Source organism: Salmo trutta, chromosome 2 (genome assembly GCF_901001165.1).
Source record: "Salmo trutta chromosome 2, fSalTru1.1, whole genome shotgun sequence".
In the NCBI taxonomy this organism is placed as follows: domain Eukaryota; kingdom Metazoa; phylum Chordata; class Actinopteri; order Salmoniformes; family Salmonidae; genus Salmo; species Salmo trutta.
This window is the reverse complement of record NC_042958.1, coordinates 14192084-14213572: the sequence shown is the minus strand read 5'-3', so window position 1 is coordinate 14213572 and position 21489 is coordinate 14192084. Positions and strand designations below refer to the sequence as shown.

At 47.7% G+C, this 21489-nt stretch overlaps 1 protein-coding gene across 7 annotated transcripts in view; it reads right to left on the bottom strand.

The window, feature by feature from the left end:
• atp8a2 (ATPase phospholipid transporting 8A2) overlaps positions 1–21489 on the bottom strand; it is a 56394-nt gene that overhangs the window by 11228 nt on the left and 23677 nt on the right. For all 7 annotated transcript variants that reach the window (XM_029695223.1, XM_029695228.1, XM_029695241.1 and 4 more), the window contains 9 exons: positions 21336–21420; positions 19388–19527; positions 18021–18159; positions 17862–17926; positions 4999–5171; positions 2382–2565; positions 2039–2149; positions 1088–1162; positions 444–566 (listed from right to left, as the gene is read on the bottom strand). In XM_029695223.1, the coding sequence (XP_029551083.1) occupies positions 444–566; positions 1088–1162; positions 2039–2149; positions 2382–2565; positions 4999–5171; positions 17862–17926; positions 18021–18159; positions 19388–19527; positions 21336–21420 (1095 nt within the window). The remainder of the gene's footprint in view (positions 1–443; positions 567–1087; positions 1163–2038; positions 2150–2381; positions 2566–4998; positions 5172–17861; positions 17927–18020; positions 18160–19387; positions 19528–21335; positions 21421–21489) is intronic.

Here is a 21489-nt window from a genome sequence, read left to right as displayed (position 1 = left end):
TTTCCCCTCACAGTAATACAACTACCACTGTGTATTCACCATCGCTACCAACCAACTGCCCTGCTCCTGCGCACACACATTACACACACCTTCCACCCCCTAACTGAATGACTTCCTTATTCTGGCCCTCTGAATATCATTAGCGTTGCCATGGAGACGGCCCGGACTCCCTGCCACCTTGTTTACCCGCTGGGGTTCCAAACAAACACCAGGCATCTCAAATCCATCATAGAGAGAGACAAGCCCCAGACATGACCCATCAAACACAGAGCATGACAATCATAGCTTCATTTCAGATGACGCCACACGTGCATATAGGTCTACAAGTTATGTCTAATAATACGCTAATCATTTATGTAGTTTTTCATTCATAGTGTTCAAAATGGTTCCCTATTTTCGTCCATGAATAATTGTACAGTATTTCAATGTAATTGTGTGTGTACCTTGGTGTTGAAGCCCTCAGCATTCTGGGTGATCCTGTATAGCTGGGGGAAGCGTAGCATGTTCTGCTGACTGCACGGCCGGTCAAAGATCCCCAGAGTGAAGGGAGGCAGCGCTGTGAAGATCTGACACACACACACAATAACAAAGTCAAAACACCCAAACAAACACGAGTGCTTTTCAGAGATTCAGACAGTGACTGTTGTGTTGATTGTGTGACTGAGAAAACACAATCAACAGGAATTCCACCAAACATGGTGAGCCTGAGGGCTGGATACATTATCACTGAGACGTAGCGGCAGAGAGAGAGGAGAACAGACACTCTGCTGTGGCATGCAGATTGACCACAGATAACAGAACACAGCTCACACAGAGTGGAGGGAGAGAGGGAGGGAGGGAGGGAGGGAGAGAGGGAGAGAGGGAGAGAGGGAGAGAGGGAGAGAGGGAGAGAGGGAGGGAGGGAGGGAGGGAGAGAGGGAGAGAGGGAGGGAGGGAGAGAGGGAGGGAGGGAGAGAGGGAGAGAGGGAGAGAGGGAGAGAGGGAGGGAGGGAGAGAGGGAGAGAGGGAGAGATAAATATGGAGTACGAGGGAGAGTAAAGGACAGAGATCCAGAGAAATGGACAGTATGCATAAAGTGGACACTCACCACGTTGTAGAGGCCTATACACCAGCGTTCAAACAGGATCTGTCCAGAGAAGCCGTTCACAAAGGCAAACCACAGCTGGACAAGAGAGGGATGACACAGGATGAGTAAACAAGGGAGGATGGAATGAACAGTTTTATAGGGCTAGATAGAGGAGAACCATGTCAGACATGGATTTGTTTCATGTGATGTTGCCCTTGTGCATAGTTGACAGATCTAGGATCAGTCTCCACTACCCAATGCTAAAGTTATCTACAAAGAGTAAAACACTGGAATCTGACTCTGGGTCAGGTGTTGAGGAGGAGTGTCCACCCATACAGAGAGACTGACTGATCAGAGTGTGTATGATGATGTTCCAGTAGCACACACACTCCGCTTTGTGGACAGAGACCGTCTATGACCCTTCACGTATAGAAATCTGCAGGCAGCCAATAATGTGTGATAAACAAACACACACACTAGTGTGAGAGGGACAGCGAGGTAGAGGGTCTTATGAGGGTTTGCACCTGTTGACATCCTTAATGTTAGACAGAGAGGGAGGCACAGCTGACAGATAACCCTCAGGGCTTCCAACATGTCTCTCACCCATCCTACACAGTGTAGGGGTGTGTGTACATCCAGTAAAGTGTGTATGTGTGTGTGACAGAAAGCAGACACCAGAGGGGCACCTCATCCATCACTGTCAAACATTTCGACAAACAGCTGCAAAATGTCTCTGTTAATGTATGTGTGAGAGAGAGAGAGAAAGAGAGAAAGAAAGAGAGAAAGAAAGAGAGAAAGAAAGAAGGAAAGAGAAAATGACATCTAAATAGAAAATGAGTCCAGCTTCCTACTAATGGAAATCATATTTTATGTGTCTCAATAACCTGATTGGCTCTCTGGGTGGCATGCATAGGACCTGACCTATATAAGGAAGGGTGGGCGTGGTGAGGATGAGGGAGGGGTGTGTCTTACCTCTATGATGTAGAGCACCACATTCTTATAGAAACAGTAGAGGATACACTTAGTGACACGGTTATAACTCCACGCCCCATGGACCAGCAACAGCTTCTCTAGGTAGGAAAACTAGGACCAGTCAGAGGGGGAGGGGGAGAGAGATACAGGGTGAGACAGAGATAAGCAGTACCCGAGGGGTAAAGACAGATAAACAGACAGCTTCCTAGATTCCTCTGGCTCTCACATAATACTTCAACTGGTCCTGCTCCATTCTCCCCACAGGGACACATGCTAACCATTAGCTCAGGAGTGCTAGCAGCTCACAAACAAGCTGCGGCCTGGAATCTGCTTTGTGTGATACCTGTGCTATGGAGTAGTCAGAGGAGTTGGTGGCCTGCATGCCCTCGTTGCCACTGATGCCAACCCCCACATGGGCAGTCTGGATCATGCCCACGTCATTGGCCCCGTCTCCTATGGCCAGAGTGATGGCCTTCACATGCTTCTTCACCATGTCCACTATCTCTGACTTCTGGAGGGGAGACACCCTGGAGAGAGAGACCATATTAGAGACACATATTTACCTCAGATTACACAGATCCACAAAGAAATTGAAAACAATCCGATTTTGATAAACTCCCATATCTACTTGGTGAAATACCACAGTGTGCCATCACAGCAGCAAGATGTAACCAGTGAAGAACAAACACCATTTATTTTCCCTTTTGTACTTTAACTATTTGCACATCGTTACAACACTATAAATAAATAAATAAATAAATAAATAAATAAATAAATAAATAAATATATATATACACACACATGTTCTTTTGGAACTTCTGTGAGTGTAATGTTCATTTTTATTGTTTATTTTACTTTTGTATATTATCTACTTCACTTGCTTTGGCAACGTTAACATGTGTTTCCCATGTCAATAAAGACCCTTGAATTGAGAGGAGGGACTGATCAGTTAGAAACCAGTTACACAACCACCTAAAAGACGTCTGGGAGACTGGAAACAACTATTCAACCAGATGGGGAACACAGTCAGTCAGTGAGAGACACACAGACAGAGAGAGAGAGAGCGAGAGATCAGATTACCAACAACATCAATTACAAAACGCAGAAAGATTAGAATGATTGGAAATGGAAGAGAGGAAAAGAGTTGAAGAGAGAACAAAAGAAGGAGATTTAAAGACAGCTGGCAGAGAAACAGACAGACTTCACACATAAACATGAGGTTTCTGTTCAGTGGTTTACATCAGGGAGCAGGAAATAAACCCAAGGTAAAAGTTGGCCTTAACCACAGACCTAGGATATGATTTTACTGCCCAGGTCCTAACCTGAACCATTAAATAGATGGAAATATATCTGTTCCTGTATCAGTGGTTTAGGGCACTGCTTCCCACTAATGTACTTGTGTAGCCATTCAGTCATTGTGATAGCTGGTAGAGGGACCAGAGCCCTGAGGTACTCCACCCTCTTAACCTGGAACTCTCAGCCTCTCTGTCTGTCTGTCTCCTAAACCGGCTCTGTCTACACAGACAATGAGATGAGGAGCCCAGGGGACAGGGTCTAGGGTGAATTCACAGACATTGTGTGTGTGTAAGAGATAGTATGCCTTTTGAAAACATGGCTCCTGTTACTCTCTGCATGTCAGTTTTGTAGGCCTGAAGTCAGACCAGGACACACAGTGATTTCAAGACCCAACAGGGACCACTCTTTCTTGGGCAAGAGGAAGCAGGCCAGGTATGGAGCAAATCTCTACACCAGCATATAACCTTTCCATGTATCGCTCTCACACACACACACACACACACACACACACACACACACACACACACACCTGCTGCAGGCCAGCGGGATGCCCACAGGTCATAAAGATGGTCTGTGTGTTCTGAGCAGAACCGTGGCCCGGTCAAGCTGAAACCACAGAGCTGGGTGGTCCGCTTAGTATTCTCACACACACACACACTTTCCAAGGGGAAACCATGAGCGAGAGAATTGGCTGGAGAAGCTGATGTTGAGAGACGAGATGAGCCTCTGCTCTCTGAGGTGTGTGTCTGTCTGCGTGAGAGACAGAAGGAGCATATATAGGACACTATAATAGAAATAGTGACTCAACAAACAAAAAAATCCCTCAAAGCCCCCCCACACAAAAGCGTTTGAGAATGGTGGCTCAGGGTACCTCAGGGTAGATGAGAGGCTAAATGGTCTTCATGGTGGAGTTGAAGAGTAAATGAGGAGTTTAAAGTGGTTGTTTAAACAAACACAGTGTGAAGTCAGGAACCCAAGCATAGAGCCCTGCCTGAACCCAGCACCCCTTACAAACAGCACACACACCAGGAGGAGAGGATCACAGTCACCTCTGCTATGAGTGGGCCGGGGGGGGGATCAGGCGGAAGAAAGAGAGGGATCTAGGACAAGGGAGCGAGGGGGAGAGCTGGAGGCATTTGTAAGGCCTTGGAGACCCGAGTCCGGATATGGCTTTTATGCTACAGAGAGTCAATTACGTGTGTGTGTGTGTGTGTGTGTGTGTGTGTGTGTGTGTGTGTGTGTGTGTGAGAGAGAGAGAGAATAGCGGTAAGTGAGCCATGACTTTGACATTTTCATGTGGTGTATTACATTAACCCCTCTGAGCGCCATACCAAGCTTTTAACATCTACAGTTATTTACTACTGTAACCCTGGGCAACCTGCAACCTTTAACCCTAACCCTCTGAGCTGCATGCCAAGCTTTTAACATCTACAGTTATTTACTACTGTAACCCTGGGCAACCTGCAACCTTTATCTACAGTTCTTTACTACTGTAACCCTGGGCAACCTGCAACCTTTAACTCACAACCAGAACCTTTATAGGCAGCACATACACCAAGTACCAAGCACACAGTCCTATACTCTGCATCCTCCCTGTGTGTGTGTCTGACCTGAAGCAGTTGTAGAACAGGATGTGTGTTTGCGAGTGTGCGTGCATTTCTTACCGGCAGCAGATGACAGCCTTGCAGGACAGGGCGAGGTCTAGGAAGGCTTGGCGGAGCTCGAAGGACAGGGCGTATTTCAGGGTCTGTCCATCGATGATCAGAGCCAACTCATTCTCCTTCCCCAGAGAGTCACCCAGAGACGTACAGTGGGCTGTCAGGGTGGCACGTGTAGCCTGGTGAGGGCAAGAGAAAGAGGGGGTGAAACTCAACACACAGACTGTGTGTGTGATATATACACACACACACACACACACACACACACACACACACACACACACACACCTACAGATTTGAAGCAGAAAGAGATGTGAAGGTATACACTGGAAACACACACAGTATATGCGTGAGGTAGTGGTGTTTGTCGGACCAGTCGGAGCAGAGTGTTTATGGGGCAGTAGTTTGGGGCAGGTTTATAAATGGAGGAACAGGGACTGATAGAGAAAACAAACATCCCATAGACTCTAATGAGAACCATGTGGACAGGCAGGCACGCAACACACCACCACACAGCCCACACAGGAGAATACACACACACACACACACACACACACACACACACACACACACACACACACACACACACACACACACACACACACACGGAATACAAGACTTAATCCACACGCAAACACACATTTACAGGATATGCTTATATCCACATTTAAACTATAAATAGAAACGCACTTTCACAAAGTTCAATATATATACAGATAGATGTACAGTGAGCTCTGAATGTATCGGGACAGTGACACGTGTTGTTGTTTTGGCTCTGTACTCCAGTACTTTGGATTTGAAATGATACAATGACTATGAAGTTAAAGTGCAGACTGTCAGCTTTAATTTGAGGGTAATTTTCATCCATATCGGGTGAACCGTTTAGAAATTACAGCACTGTTTGTACATAGTCCCCCCATTTTACGGGACCAAAAGTATTGGGACAAATTGTATCATTTCAAATCCAAAGTGCTGGAGTACAGAACCAAAACAGAAAAAAAATAGTTCCACTGTCCCAATACTTTTGGAGCTCACTCTATTGGAGACAAAAAACTAGTCCCAGGCACAAACATGAACACACTTCATGGGTATGAACCCACAGAGAAGACTAGGTTCTTTCCAGTCCAATGACCCCAGCTCATCCCTGTGACCTGGACTGATTGAGATGACCCTTCTGTCAACTGACTAGTGTGTGGGGGAAACTACACAGTAATCACACACACACTCCCTTTATTTCCCTCATACACACATGATTTCCCCCCCACTTTCCCTACAAAATGTACACACACACACACACACACACACACACACCGCATTCCCTGCGAAACTGATACAACAGCGGGCTGTCCCTCTGCTCTCTTGAAAAATCCCCTCTTGTTTTCTCAGCCTTGGGCTGTGTGTTTTTCTTCTATCCCAGAATTCCTGTTTGCATTTACCTTCTCCCAAACAGGGGAGAGAAAACACAAACAGAATGAAAGGATTAAAGAAGATTACAGGTTGTCAGAGTTCTGCAAATCAAAGTCTTTGCGTGTGTGTGACTGTGTGAGCTGGCGTGCGTGTGCGTGTATGTGTGTTTGTGTCAAGGGGCACTGTCAGATACAGTCCCCATCCATCTACCTTGCGTAATATCCTCATTCTGGGAAGGACTAAAAACAAACATTTCATTTTCTCAAAGCAATTCAGAAAATGAATGAACTAACACTTTTTTAGGTAAGCACCTCAATTCAAAAAGCAAGAACCTCGTGCCGGTCGTCAGGATTACGTCACCTCAAACACACTGTCATTCTGAGGTAGTTTGGTGTAGAGGGGCCGTCTGTCATTCTGAGGTAGTTTGGTGTAGAGGGCCGTCTGTCATTCTGAGGTAGTTTGGTGTAGAGGGGCCGTCTGTCATTCTGAGGCAGTTTGGTGTAGAGGGGCCGTCTGTCATTCTGTCATTCTGAGGTAGTTTGGTGTAGAGGGGCCGTCTGTCATTCTGAGGTAGTTTGGTGTAGAGGGGCCGTCTGTAATTATGTTATTATGAGGTAGTTTGGTGTAGAAGGGCCGTCTGTCATTCTGAGGTAGTTTGGTGTAGAGGGGCCGTCTGTCATTCTGTTATTATGAGGTAGTTTGGTGTAGAGGGGCCGTCTGTCATTATGAGGTAGTTTGGTGTAGAGGGGCCATCTGTCATTCTGTTATTATGAGGTAGTTTGGTGTAGAGGGGCTGCCTGTCATTCTGTTATTATGAGGTAGTTTGGTGTAGAGGGGCCGTCTGTCATTCTGTTATTATGAGGTAGTTTGGTGTAGAGGGGCCATCTGTCATTCTGTTATTATGAGGTAGTTTGGTGTAGAGGGGCCATCTGTCATTCTGTTATTATGAGGTAGTTTGGTGTAGAGGGGCTGTCTGTAATTATGTTATTAAAACTTTTTAGGGCTAGGCCCCTTTTTTCTCCATTTCCGCCTGAATGACGTGCCCAAAGTAAATTGCCTGAAGCCAGGATATGCATATAATTGGTACCATTGGAAAGAAAACCCTTTGAAGTTTGTAGAAATGTTAAGATAATGTAGGAGAATATAACAATAGGTGTGGTAGGAGACCATCCTCTTAGAAATGCAAGAGAAAGGTCATATAGTAAAATTCCTATGGCTTCTACAGGGTGTCAGCAGTCTATGTTCAAGGTTTCGGGTTTGTAACTTCCAAAACGAATAAAAAATAACAGTTTTTGGAAGAGGACAGTCTAGGGAATCCGTGTTTCTGCACGCCATGACGAAGTTGCGCACCTGCTAAAATCAGTTTCCTATTTCTTTCCGAAATAAATATTATAGTTTGATTACATTTTAGGGTGTCTGAGAAGTAAATAGAAACATATTTTGACTTGTTGAAACAAAGTTTAGGGGTAGATTTTCAGATTCCTTTCTCTGCAAGTTGAACGAGTGGATTACTCAAGTCGATGGCACCAACCAAACAGACTTGGATGACGCTTTGGATGACAAATCAGAGGAAGATTTTCAAAAAGTAAGTGAATATTTAATCTTAATATGTGAATGTATGAAACCTGTGCCGGTGGAAAAATATTTTGATGTGGGGTGCCGTCCTCAAACAATCGCATGGCATGTTTTCGCTGTAATAGCTACTGTAAATCGGACAGTGCAGTTAGATTAACAAGAATTTAAGCTTTCAGCCGATATAGGACACTTATATGTACCTAAAATGTTTAAAATCCATAATAACTATTAGAATTTATTTGAATAACGCGCCCTCCCGCTCACGGGACACCGATCCTTAAGAAGTTTAATGTGGTGTAGATTGGCTGTCTGTCATTTTGTTATTATAAGGTAGTTAGGTGTAGAGGGGCTGCCACAATATTATGATGAATGTCACATTACCATGAGATATGACAGACTACCTACATCATCACAATTATACTCCCGAAGTAATGACAGACTACCTACATCATCACGATTATACTCCCGAAGTAATAACAAACACTGTGTTTCTCTTTCTCTCTCACACACACACACACACCTCAATGAGTCCAACTGGCAGCAAACAGTGTAATGGTCTAACACGTCGGTGTTAATAACCCACTGCTACTTGTCACAGCAGATAGGTAGACTGTGCTAGGATGGTCTAACACGTCGGTGTTAATAACCCACTGCTACTTGTCACAGCAGATAGGTAGTCTGTGCTAGGATGGTCTAACAGAACTGAAATTAACACTTGTTAACTGATTATAAAATCATTATCAAACACTTTGCAAATCATCACACATCATTGGTTTATGTAACTTAATACACCACATATTTTCTTCATGTAAAACTAACCATTTCACATTTGTTCTGTACATCTACAGATAAGAGACACTGCAGGCTGTAAAATGACTGCATCTAGTCCTCTTTCTCACAAATGCTGCCTGTTTTTGGAGAAGACTAGTGCAATCAAGGATTGTACATTTTTCCATGTCACTGAATGGCACCATCTGACCTGTAACACTAAGGTAACCTGTCTAAATGACTATCGCACCGTAGCACTCACATCTGTAGCCATGAAATGCTTTGAAAGGCTGGTCATGGCTCACATCAACATCAACATCATCCCAGACACCCTGGACCCACTCCAATTCACCTACCTCCCCAACAGATCCACAGATGATGCAACGTCTATTGCACTCCACACTGCCCTTTCCCACCTGGACAAGAGGAACACCTATGTGAGAATGCTGTTCATTGACTACACCACAGTACCCTCAAAGCTCATCACTATGCTAATGACCCTGGGACTCAACACCTCCTGTAACTGGTTCCTGGACTTCCTGATGGGCCGTCCGCAGGTGGTGAGGGTAGGCAACAATACATCCGCCACGCTGACCTTCAACAAGGGGGCACCTCAGGGGTGCGTGCTTAGTCCCCTCCTGTACTCCCTGTTCACCCACGACTGCATAGCCGCGTACAACTTCAACACCATCATTAAGTTTGCCAACCACACGACCTTAGTAGGCCTGATCACCGATGACGATGAGACAGCCTATAGGGAGGAGGTCAGAGACCTGGCAGTGTGGTGACAGGACAACTCCCTCTCCCTCTCTCAACGTCAGCAAGACAAAGGAGCTGATCGTGGACTACAGGAAAAGGAGGGCCGAGCACACCCCTATTGACATCGATGGGGCTGTAGTGGAGCAGGTCGAGAGCTTCAAGTTCCTCGGTGTCCACATCACTAAGGATGTATCATGGTCCACACATACCAACAGTCATGAAGAGGGCACGACAACGCCTCTTCCCCCTCAGGAGGCTGAAAAGATTTGGCATGGGCCCTTAGACCATCAAAAAGTTATACAGTTCCACCATTGGGAGCATCTTGACTGGCTACATCACCGCTTGGTATGGCAACTGTTTGGCATTCGACTGCACGGCGCTACAGAGGGTAGTGCGTACGGCCCAGTACATTACTGGGACGACCTCCCTGCTATCCAGGACCTCTATACCAGGCAGTCAGAGGCAGGCCCTAAAAATGGTCAAAGACTCCAGCCACCCTAGTCATAGACTGTCCTCTTTGCTACCGCATGGCAAGCGGTATCGGTGCGCCAAGTCTAGTTTCCAAGAGGCTTCTAAACAGCTTCTACCCCCAAGCCATAAGACTCCTGAACAGCTAATCAAATGGCTACCCAGACTACTTGCATTGCCCCCCCCCCCCCCCGGGAAGTGTGCACATCTCCCTAGCCCCTGCCTCTCTCAGGGAAGTATATATATATATATATATATATATATATATATATATATATATATATATATATATATATATATATATATATTATTTTTTTTAACATGTACTCATTGTGTATTAATTATAACTTGTATTATTACGTGTTATTACTTTTCTATTATTTCTCTATTTTCTTTCTCTCTGCATTGTTGGCAAGGACCTGTAAGTCAGCATTTCCCTGTTAGTCTACACCTGTTTATGAAGCATGTGATGAATAATATTTGATTTGATGACAGATCGCTCAGTAGCAGGCATTTTTCAGTTCGAAACAAAATTGTATTTTTCATATGCATCTAAGCTGGGAACAAGATGAAACACAGATTCACACACTTGCACATAAGCACACACACAGATTCACACACACACACTAAACCATGTTCTCAGGCTCTTGTGTTGAATCTTATCAGGTTTATATTTAGAGCTGGGCAGTAAGGTTCAGATGGTGTGACATATGACAGGTCACCGTCTCGCCACACACACACCTCTGAAGGGTGAGGAGACAGAAACTCACATATCTGAAATGCCGATTCTGTCACCGGTGAGATTTAATAAAGAGTTTAATTATCAGCCAAGCATCTGTACAAACACCCACATCCTCCACAGTCTGTCTGACAGACAAAGCTACACACAAACACACACCTAGACATACACACAGAAGGTTGGCATAAAACTTGACCATAAATTGTGTATACATAGTGTCTTAATTAAGGAGGTGTGTGTGTGTGTGTGTGTGTGTGTGTGTGTGTGTGTGTGTGTGTGTGTGTGTGTGTTGATTAATGAGCAGCACAGTGAGGATGTTTGTGTTAGACGTGTAATGCGGGCGGTGTGACAGGACAGAGGGGGGTTGTGGGTAAGATAGATGAAATATATATCCAAGACTATTAGCCTGGTCTGTACAAGCCACCAGCTCTACTGCAAAGACTGAGTCTGAGTGTGTGTGTGTGTTTGATATGAAGGTGACAGATGGAGCGTGTCACAGCGTCACTGTCACAAGCTGCCATGTTTACCCAGGAGGCATTGCTCAGAGGGTTTGTTTTGACGAGAGGGAGCGACAAAAGGAGATCACATTACCCTCCTCAATCATCAACATCAGATGGCTCCCTCTATGCCTCTCCCCATGTCTCTACTTCTCCCCCTGTCCTTTTCTCTTTACCTCCCTCTCTCCCCATGTCTCTACTCCTCCCTCTCTCCCCATGTCTCTACTCCTCCCCCTCTCCTTTTCTCTTTACCTCCCTCTCTCCCCATGTCTCTACTCCTCCCCCCTCTCCTTTTCTCTTTACCTCCCTCTCTCCCATGTCTCTACTTCTCCCCCTCTCCTTTTCTCTTTACCTCCCTCTCTCCCCATGTCTCTACTCCTCCCCCTCTCCTTTTCTCTTTACCTCCCTCTCTCCCCATGTCTCTACTTCTCCCCTCTCCTTTTCTCTTTACCTCCCTCTCTCCCCATGTCTCTACTCCTCCCTCTCTCCCCATGTCTCTACTTCTCCCCCTCTCCTTTTCTCTTTACCTCCCTCTCTCCCCATGTCTCTACTCCTCCCCCTCTCCTTTTCTCTTTACCTCCCTCTCTCCCCATGTCTCTACTTCTCCCCTCTCCTTTTCTCTTTACCTCCCTCTCTCCCCATGTCTCTACTCCTCCCTCTCTCCCCATGTCTCTACTTCTCCCCCTCTCCTTTTCTCTTTACCTCCCTCTCTCCCCATGTCTCTACTCCTCCCCCTCTCCTTTTCTCTTTACCTCAGTCTCTCCCCTCTTTCTCTCCCTCTCCTACAAAACATAATGAACAGATTCCCTGTCTTGTACACACACAAACACACACACACACACACACAGGGTGCTGACAGATGTATAGGTAGCAGCGTGAAGGAGACATGGAAAGGAGGGGAGGGAGGGAGACATCCGCCTGACTACCAACAGAGAAACTAAAGAAACAGACAGAGGAAAGGAAGCAGGGGAAGGAGAAAAAGGAGTGAAAAACAAGGAGGACAAGAGATATATTGCAATGGGACAATGGGTATCTCCTAGGAATGATATGCTCCTGCTCGCTCGCTTGCTTTCATCTGTAGTGACCTCCTCTCTCTCCACGTCTGTCTGGAGCTGTCCTCTCACTAGTCTGTCTGCTTTCATCTGTAGTGACCTCCTCTCTCCACAGCTGTCTGGAGCTGTCCTCTCACTAGTCTGTCTGCTTTCATCTGTAGTGACCTCCTCTCTCCACGTCTGTCTGGAGCTGTCCTCTCACTAGTCTGTCTGCTTTCATCTGAAGTGACCTCCTCTCTCCACAGCTGTCTGGAGCTGTCCTCTCACTAGTCTGTCTGCTTTCATCTGTAGTGACCTCCTCTCTCTCTCCACAGCTGTCTGGAGCTGTCCTCTCACTAGTCTGTCTGCTTTCATCTGTAGTGACTTCCTCTCTCCACAGCTCTCTGAACCGGTCCTCTCACTAGTGTCTGTATGCTTTCATCTGTAGTGAACTCTCTCTCCACAGCTCTCTGAACCTGACACACGTTCCTAAGCTACAATAATGTACATTTGGATTAGCATACTAACTCAACAAATATTTACAGCTGTAGAGATGAGAAAGAGCAAGCAGACTGGTTACAGATTCAGGCTACTTCTCCAACATGTGACAGGAATGTTAAAGCCAGAACAACTCTAACTTAATTGAATAGACTCTCAATCTGACTAATTACAGTGCTACTGAATGGTCGCACTGATCCTAGTCCCTGGCCCCTCCCTCTCTCAGGAAGCGTGCATCTCTCCCTAGCCCCTCCCTCTCTCAGGAAGCGTGCATCTCTCCCTAGCCCCTCCCTCTCTCAGGAAGTGTGCAACTCTCCCTAGCCCCTCCCTAGTCTCAGGAAGCGTGCACGTCTCCCTAGCCCCTCCCTCTCTCAGGAAGCGTGCACGTCTCCCTAGCCCCACCCTCTCTCAGGAAGCGTGCACGTCTCCCTAGCCCCTCCCTCTCTCAGGAAGCGTGCACGTCTCCCTAGCCCCTCCCTCTCTCAGGAAAGCGTGCACGTCTCCCTAGCCCCTCCCTCTCTCAGGAAGCGTGCACGTCTCCCTAGCCCCTCCCTCTCTCAGGAAGCGTGCACCTCTCCCTAGCCCCTCCCTCTCTCAGGAAGCGTGCACGTCTCCCTAGCCCCTCCCTCTCTCAGGAAGCGTGCACGTCTCCCTAGCCCCTCCCTCTCTCAGGAAGCGTGCACGTCTCCCTAGCCCCTCCCTCTCTCAGGAAGCGTGCACCTCTCCCTAGCCCCTCCCTCTCTCAGGAAGCGTGCACGTCTCCCTAGCCCCTCCCTCTCTCAGGAAGCGTGCACCTCTCCCTAGCCCCTCCCTCTCTCAGGAAGCGTGCACGTCTCCCTAGCCCCTCCCTCTCTCAGGAAGCGTGCACGTCTCCCTAGCCCCTCCCTCTCTCAGGAAGCGGGCACGTCTCCCTAGCCCCTCCCTCTCTCAGGAAGCGTGCACGTCTCCCTAGCCCCTCCCTCTCTCAGGAAGCGTACGTCTCCCTAGCCCCTCCCTCTCTCAGGGAAGCGTGCACGTCTCCCTAGCCCCTCCCTCTCTCAGGAAGCGTGCACGTCTCCCTAGCCCCTCCCTCTCTCAGGAAGCGTGCACGTCTCCCTAGCCCCTCCCTCTCTCAGGGAAGCGCGTGCACCTCTCCCTAGCCCCTGCCTCTCTCAGGAAGCGTGCACGTCTCCCTAGCCCCTCCCTCTCTCAGGAAGCGTGCACCTCTCCCTAGCCCCTCCCTCTCTCAGGAAGCGTGCACGTCTCCCTAGCCCCTCCCTCTCTCAGGAAGCGTGCACGTCTCCCTAGCCCCTCCCTCTCTCAGGAAGCGTGCACGTCTCCCTAGCCCCTCCCTCTCTCAGGAAGCGTGCACCTCTCCCTAGCCCCTCCCTCTCTCAGGGAAGCGTGCACGTCTCCCTAGCCCCTCCCTCTCTCAGGAAGCGTGCACGTCTCCCTAGCCCCTCCCTCTCTCAGGGAAGCGCGTGCACCTCTCCCTAGCCCCTCCCTCTCTCAGGGAAGCGCGTGCACCTCTCCCTAGCCCCTCCCTCTCTCAGGAAGCGTGCACGTCTCCCTAGCCCCTCCCTCTCTCAGGAAGCGTGCACGTCTCCCTAGCCCCTCCCTCTCTCAGGAAGCGTGCACGTCTCCCTAGCCCCTCCCTCTCTCAGGAAGCGTGCACGTCTCCCTAGCCCCTCCCTCTCTCAGGAAGCGTGCACGTCTCCCTAGCCCCTCCCTCTCTCAGGAAGCGTGCACCTCTCCCTAGCCCCTCCCTCTCTCAGGAAGCGTGCACGTCTCCCTAGCCCCTCCCTCTCTCAGGAAGCGTGCACGTCTCCCTAGCCCCTCCCTCTCTCAGGAAGCGTGCACGTCTCCCTAGCCCCTCTCTCTCTCAGGAAGCGTGCACCTCTCCCTAGCCCCTCCCTCTCTCAGGAAGCGTGCACGTCTCCCTAGCCCCTCCCTCTCTCAGGGAAGCGTGGGCACGTCTCCCTAGCCCCTCCCTCTCTCAGGGAAGCGTGTGCATGTCTCCCTAGCCCCTCCCTCTCTCAGGGAAGTGTGCACCTCTCCCTAGCCCCTCCCTCTCTCAGGGAAGTGTGCAAGTCTCCCTAGCCCCTCCCTCTCTCAGGGAAGTGTGCACGTCTCCCTAGCCCCTCCCTCTCTCAGGGAAGTGTGCACCTCTCCCTAGCCCCTCCCTGTCTCAGGGAAGTGTGCAAGTCTCCCTAGCCCCTCCCTCTCTCAGGGAAGTGTGCACGTCTCCCTAGCCCCTCCCTCTCTTAGGGAAGTGTGCATGTCTCCCTAGCCCCTCCCTCTCTCAGGGAAGTGTGCACCTTTCCCTAGCCCCTACACACTCCCTCTCTCAGGGAAGTATATATATTTTTACCTTTATTTAACCACAGTACTAGGGACGGGCACAGTTATTAGGGACGGGCACAGTTATTTGAATATTCAAATATCTGAACAGACGTCAGTATTCGATTAAAAAAAAGGCATATTTTAACAATGAAAAGGATTGGTCTACATTTAGATAAAAATATCTATGTGAGATAGCGGGGCGGCAGGTAGCCTAGTCGTTAGAGCGTTGGGCCAGTAACCCGAAAGGTTGCTGGATCGAATCCCTGAGCTGACAAGGTAAAAATCTGTTGTTCTGCCCCTGAACAAGGCAGTTAACCCACTGTTCCTAGGCAGTCATTGTAAATTAGAATTTGTTCTTAACTGACTTGCCTAGTTAAAGTTTTAAAATAAATAATAGCCTACAAGGATATACCATTAGATTCAACATTGTAATAAAACACGTTTTGAGAGTTTTTCTGAGTGCACAGCATAAAAAAAGTCACCAGCAGTCTAAAAGTTTCACAGCCTGGCGTGCTTGTTGTTGTCGGTCAATCATAGCCAAGCTTCAGTCAGAGGCTCCATGTTACCCATCATCCAATCGGTAAGCAAGCGAAGTGGAGATTTCTAATCAATGCAAAATGTCATTAAAAGTACAGAATTAAGTTGGCTAAATGAGAAGGAGTAGGCTACAGTGATCATCCAATAGGTAGGCTGTTGTTTAATGGAATGGAGTTGTTGTAGACAAGGACGGAGGGCGCAGCAAAAAAAGCCTATATTAGCTAGCCTTGACATGTTAGCTAATTAGCAGGCTACTGTAGCTAGCTTCTTTACAACAATTTGATGCAGCCCCGACCGGCACTACCCCACCCCACCCTTATGCTGAAACAAGCTGAGCACAGTGCACCATTAAAAGTTTGCCAAAAACTTGTTTCAACATTTATTTCTACTATCCGGATATCCCCTCCCCCACAAAAAATATATTATTTGAATAATGAAATATGTTTAAATGCCCATCCCTTGTTTGTAGGTATCCCCAGTCCCTTGGGGTTGGGTTAAATGCGGAAGACACGTTCCGGTTGAATGCATTCAGATGTACAACTGACTAGGTATCCCCCTTTACAACTGACTAGGTATCCCCCTTTACAACTGACTAGGTATCCCCCTTTACAACTGACTAGGTATCCCCCTTTACAACTGACTAGGTATCCCCCTGTACAACTGACTAGGTATCCCCCTGTACAACTGACTAGGTATCCCCCTTTCCAACTGACTAGGTATCCCCCTTTCCAACTGACTAGGCATCCCCCTTTCCAACTGACTAGGCATCCCCCTTTCCAACTGACTAGGCATCCCCCTTTCCAACTGACTAGGTATCCCCCTTTCCAACTGACTAGGTATCCCCCTCTCGGTGAACACATCCCGAGCTAAACATTTACGGTGAACACATACCGAGCTAAACATTTACGGTGAACACATACCGAGCTAAACAGTTCCGGTGAACACATCCCGAGCTAAACAGTTCCGGTGAACACATCCCGAGCTAAACATTTACGGTGAACACATCCCGAGCTAAACAGTTCCGGTGAACACATCCCGAGCTAAACAGTTCCGGTGAACACATCCCGAGCTAAACAGTTCCGGTGAATACATCCCGAGCTAAACAGTTCCGGTGAATACATCCCGAGCTAAACAGTTCCGGTGAACACACCCCGAGCTAAACAGTTCCGGTGAACACACCCCGAGCTAAACAGTTCCGGTGAACACACCCCGAGCTAAACAGTTCCGGTGAACACACCCCGAGCTAAACAGTTCCGGTGAACACATCCCGAGCTAAACAGTTACGGTGAACACACCCCGAGCTAAACAGTTCCGGTGAACACATCCCGAGCTAAACAGTTCCGGTGAACACATCCCGAGCTAAACAGTTCCGGTGAACACATCCCGAGCTAAACAGTTCCGGTGAACACATCCCGAGCTAAACAGTTCCGGTGAACACATCCCGAGCTAAACAGTTCCGGTGAACACACTCTTCTTTGGCACTCTGTCCGTCCTCTCCGTATGGTAACTCTATATCTCTCTCTATCACAAAACAGTCCATCAGTACACATTCCACTTCATACACACATTCTGAGACACAATGGCGTTCACAGGCCGTAACCCTGCCTGCTATCTGCAGACTGTCTGTCTCACAGACAAATTAACTCCACTAAAGCTAGCAGACTGAGACGGAGTGTGTGTGTTCATTATGAGCCATTCTCACATGACAGTTACCCAACCACTTAGAATGACACACAACTTAACAAGCCTAAGGTTGAAATGTAATCTGTAGAATTTGACTGCAGCAGACTGTATTCTACAGAATGTCTCTGATACTGGGGTCTGGACACACACTCAATAATGCTCACAGATATGTAATAAAGAATGACTATGCCAATCCAGTGGGTCTGCAGTGGTGACGAAGCCCTGTGTTTCCCCAGAGGAAATTCTCCCTCAGTTTGTGTGTGAGTGAGAGAGACACACAGAGAGGGATGAGAGGAGAGAAAGAGATCTTTCTCCAGGAAGACACCAGACAGCTTAATTACCTCCACCTGTGAGCAGACAAAGAGAAACACCCTCCAATCTTTGCTCTGCCACACCCTGGTTCCCACGGTAACACTATAGAACCCACCCTAAAGACAGACAGACACACACACAGGGAGGAGAAGGAGCAGGAGGAGTAAGTGGAAAATGAGGATGAGGAGAAGAGAAAAGGAAGAGGTGGATGATGAGTGGGGGGGGTAAAGGAGGAATTGGTAAGGCAAGAAGAAGAAAAAAATATGTACTCACATCCAGTGAGTCCTCGTTGACGATGATGAGGGACATGCCGTGGGACACTAGACGACAGGAGTAACCTAAGATAGAGAATACAATCTCAGCTACACCATAGAAACACTCATCAAGAAGTAAACACCATCTCACTCACTCCCTCCATCCCTCCTCTCTCACCTATGTTGATGGCGGTCTCCTGTTTGTCTCCAGTGAGGACCCAGATCTTTATGTCGGCCTTCATCAGAGTAGCGATGGTCTCAGGGACCCCCGCCTGGAGACGGTCCTCTATAGCTGTGGCCCCCAACAACAACAGGTCCTACAGAGACACACACACAAAGAAAGAGACAGAGAATTGATGACAGAATGAGTGAGCATTGACTAAGAGAGAGACAAATACATTCAGAAAATGCTTTTCTGGACAAAATACAACTTGGAGGAGTTTGGTGGTTCATTGTGTTGTGAGGACATCTTAGAAACTACATCAAAGTTGGAGAGACAGACTGGCTGGCAGCAGCAGCATACGGCAGGGTAAGAAGAGGCGTGCAGCATGTTAAAACTCTAAGTGGGTCAAACAGCAGCATAGGGAAAGTCTGTTAATGTTCCTCAAACATTTATTTTGAACTCTATTAAAAAACACAAATACACTCATTAGAGATGCGCGCGCGCACACACACACACACACACACACACACACACACCCCCCCCCAGCTGGTAACGGTGGAGTGTTGTTGACTCCAGTTTTACAGGGCTCTTGGCAGACTGGTGAGGATAATTATCCCTGCGGTCTTCCAGTCTACCTCTCTCCCTCCTCTCTTTTATCCCATCACCTTCCCTCTCCTCTACTCTGGGCCGTCTTTCAAAACTGCTCTCTTTATTGGAGTACTACCTGAGAAACAGCCAAACAAAGAAAGCAATGGTGTCCATGTTCCAGCCTAATGGCCAGTCTTGATATACACTCTCAGAATACATTTCCTGCCAACAGCTGCCATGTCCAGTCTCTTAATGACCACAGGCATCATCATGTCCAGATGTATACTGGAGCTGTCCTCTGGGTTACAGGGCGTCTGTACTGTTGACAGGTTAGTAACGGACTGGGGATAACACACACGGCTTCTTCAGCCCCAAGAGGTCCTTATATCCCGCTACAGTGGATCAGTAGGACCACTCTGCCCACTGCTGGACAAACAACCCACCAGCCCAGCAACACACTGACAGAAGGGGATTGGTGTCACTATCTTGCCATGCTAGAGTACAGAGGTATGGCTTTACAGTATCTAACTAATTTTTTATTTAACTAGGCAAGTCAGTTAAGAACAAATTATTACTTAAAATAACGGCCTAGCACAGCCAAACCCTAACGACGCTGGGCCAACTGTGCGCAGCCCTATGGGACTCCCGATCACGGCCGTGGTGATACAGCCCGGAATCGAACCAGGGTCTGTAGTGACACGTCTAGCACTGCAATGCAGTGCCTTAGACCGTTGCACCACTCGGTAGCTCAATGCAATGCAATGCTAACCACTGACCCCAACCTTAACCCTTACCTTCTCCAGTAGTTCGTAGCAGTCCTCTAGTTTCTGGGCCCGGTCTTTAATGATAGTGCTAATACGGGTGTACTCCTTCAGCCACTCCTGGTATACCCCCTCCTCCAGATCAACATAGGCAAAACACAGAGTCCGCAGACCTGGGGGGGGACAGGGTCATATATGAATCAAGTCAGGGATGGGCAACCTGCCCACATTTTTGTAGGCGCAGGGATACATTTTTGGAACTCAGCCAGGGTCTCAACTTAAGAGTTGAGAGTTAGAATAGTAGAAAACACAAGGTGACATTTAGAAATGTGGTTGTGCATCAGCAGTTTCTCTCTTATGTCAATCACTGACAGCCACTCAATCAGCCATGTCAGCTATTTTTGTTCTGCTTTGTAAGTTAGTCTAGCCAGCTATCTAAACTTGTAGTAATCATGGTCAAATTACAGATCCGGGTTGGCCCAATGATTTTGTTAGGCATTCTCACTCGGATGTCCTATCAAAAACGGCAAACATTTCTTTCCACCCTATGCCAAAATGTGTCAAATTAAATTAACTCTAAAATAGGGCCGTCTCCGACTAAAAACAATATGGTCGACTGAGAGTCATCTGTTCTTTCGACCAATCGACCAACGTATATTTTTCTATAATAGACACGCCCTACGTTTGAATAAAACCGCTATATGTATCCTACTGAGCTTGTCTGATGGTTTAACACCCACCCACTTAACCCGGAAGCCAGCCGTCAGAGGAAACGCTGTTCAACTGATGACCGAGGTCAGCCTGCAGGCGCCCGGTCCGCTAGAGCACGATGAACCAAGTAAAGCCCCCCGACCAATCCCTCCCCTAACCTGGACAACGCTGGGCCAGCTGTGCGCGGCCCTTTGGGACTCCAGATCACGTCCGGTTGTGATACAGCCCGGGATCGAACCCGGGTCTGTAGTGACACCTCTAGCATGGCGATGCAGTGTCTTAGACAGCTGGGAGGCCCCTATTACCAATATGTAAAAATAGCCTACATATCAGCCAACAAATAAAAACATTGCAGCCCGAAAATATCCTGATAAAAATAAATATCCTATAAATCACCTTGGCTACGCATGGCCTGTCTGCAAAAAACTTGAAACATTGTATCAACTATTAACTTGGTCTGGCACAAAGCTGGTGCTAGCAAACTTGCAACCTATAAAATAGTCTGGGCCCTCAGAGTTTCCAGCGCCACCAGTGAGCTCCACAGACACACAGCTGTACTCTATTTGTGCAAGGGATAAGAAGTAATCAGGTAGGCCTAATTTCTGACGTTTCCACTGGATCAGAGCATGACACTTCCCCTTTCATGCTGAGTGGTTATCAAAAGGGAGGGAGCTGGGAAGATTTGCTCCAAACATCTCCTAAATGGAATGAAATTAACCTAAACTTTTTTCCTCACAAGTGCAGCCTAGGTTGTGCACTCCTACAACGATAAGACTGTAATAATAATGTATTGAATGCATTAAAACAGAAATTACCCTAACAAAAACCAACATTATAGATGAGAAATGATGGTAATTAACAGTAAATGTAGGCCTACTGATACGGTTGTGCATACCCTCGGCCTCTGCAATGGATTAGTCCACTCAGACAGGCGTGAATCAGACGAGTGTCTTTTTATACGTTTGCCACTGCTCGACTAAAACAATCCTGGTCGACCAACAGCCTATCGACCAAACAGTCGACTAAATGGAGTCAGCCCTACTCTAAAACGTTGGTCTTTTCTCCGCTGTGAAGAGGGAGCTGCTAAAGTGTTTTGCTCACAAGGTGAGGGCCCCCAAAATGCACGTGGGTACCAGATCCGCCAGCCACTGTGGCACCTCATGAGGAGTTCGGATTTTTTGCAGCCCCACCCCCAACAAAGTTGCCCATCCCTGAATTAAGCAGTAATAATGTAGATATGAAAATATAGGACAAAGAGAAAGGCCCGTACCCTCGGTGGCGAACTGTTCCAGGTGTGCGATGGTCAGCTCTTTGTACTGAGATGCATCATTGAGACGCTCAAAGATCACATTATCCTGAAACAAACATGACATCATCAACATGCGCCGTTTCATCGTCATTATGAGCACAGACACTATGGGAAT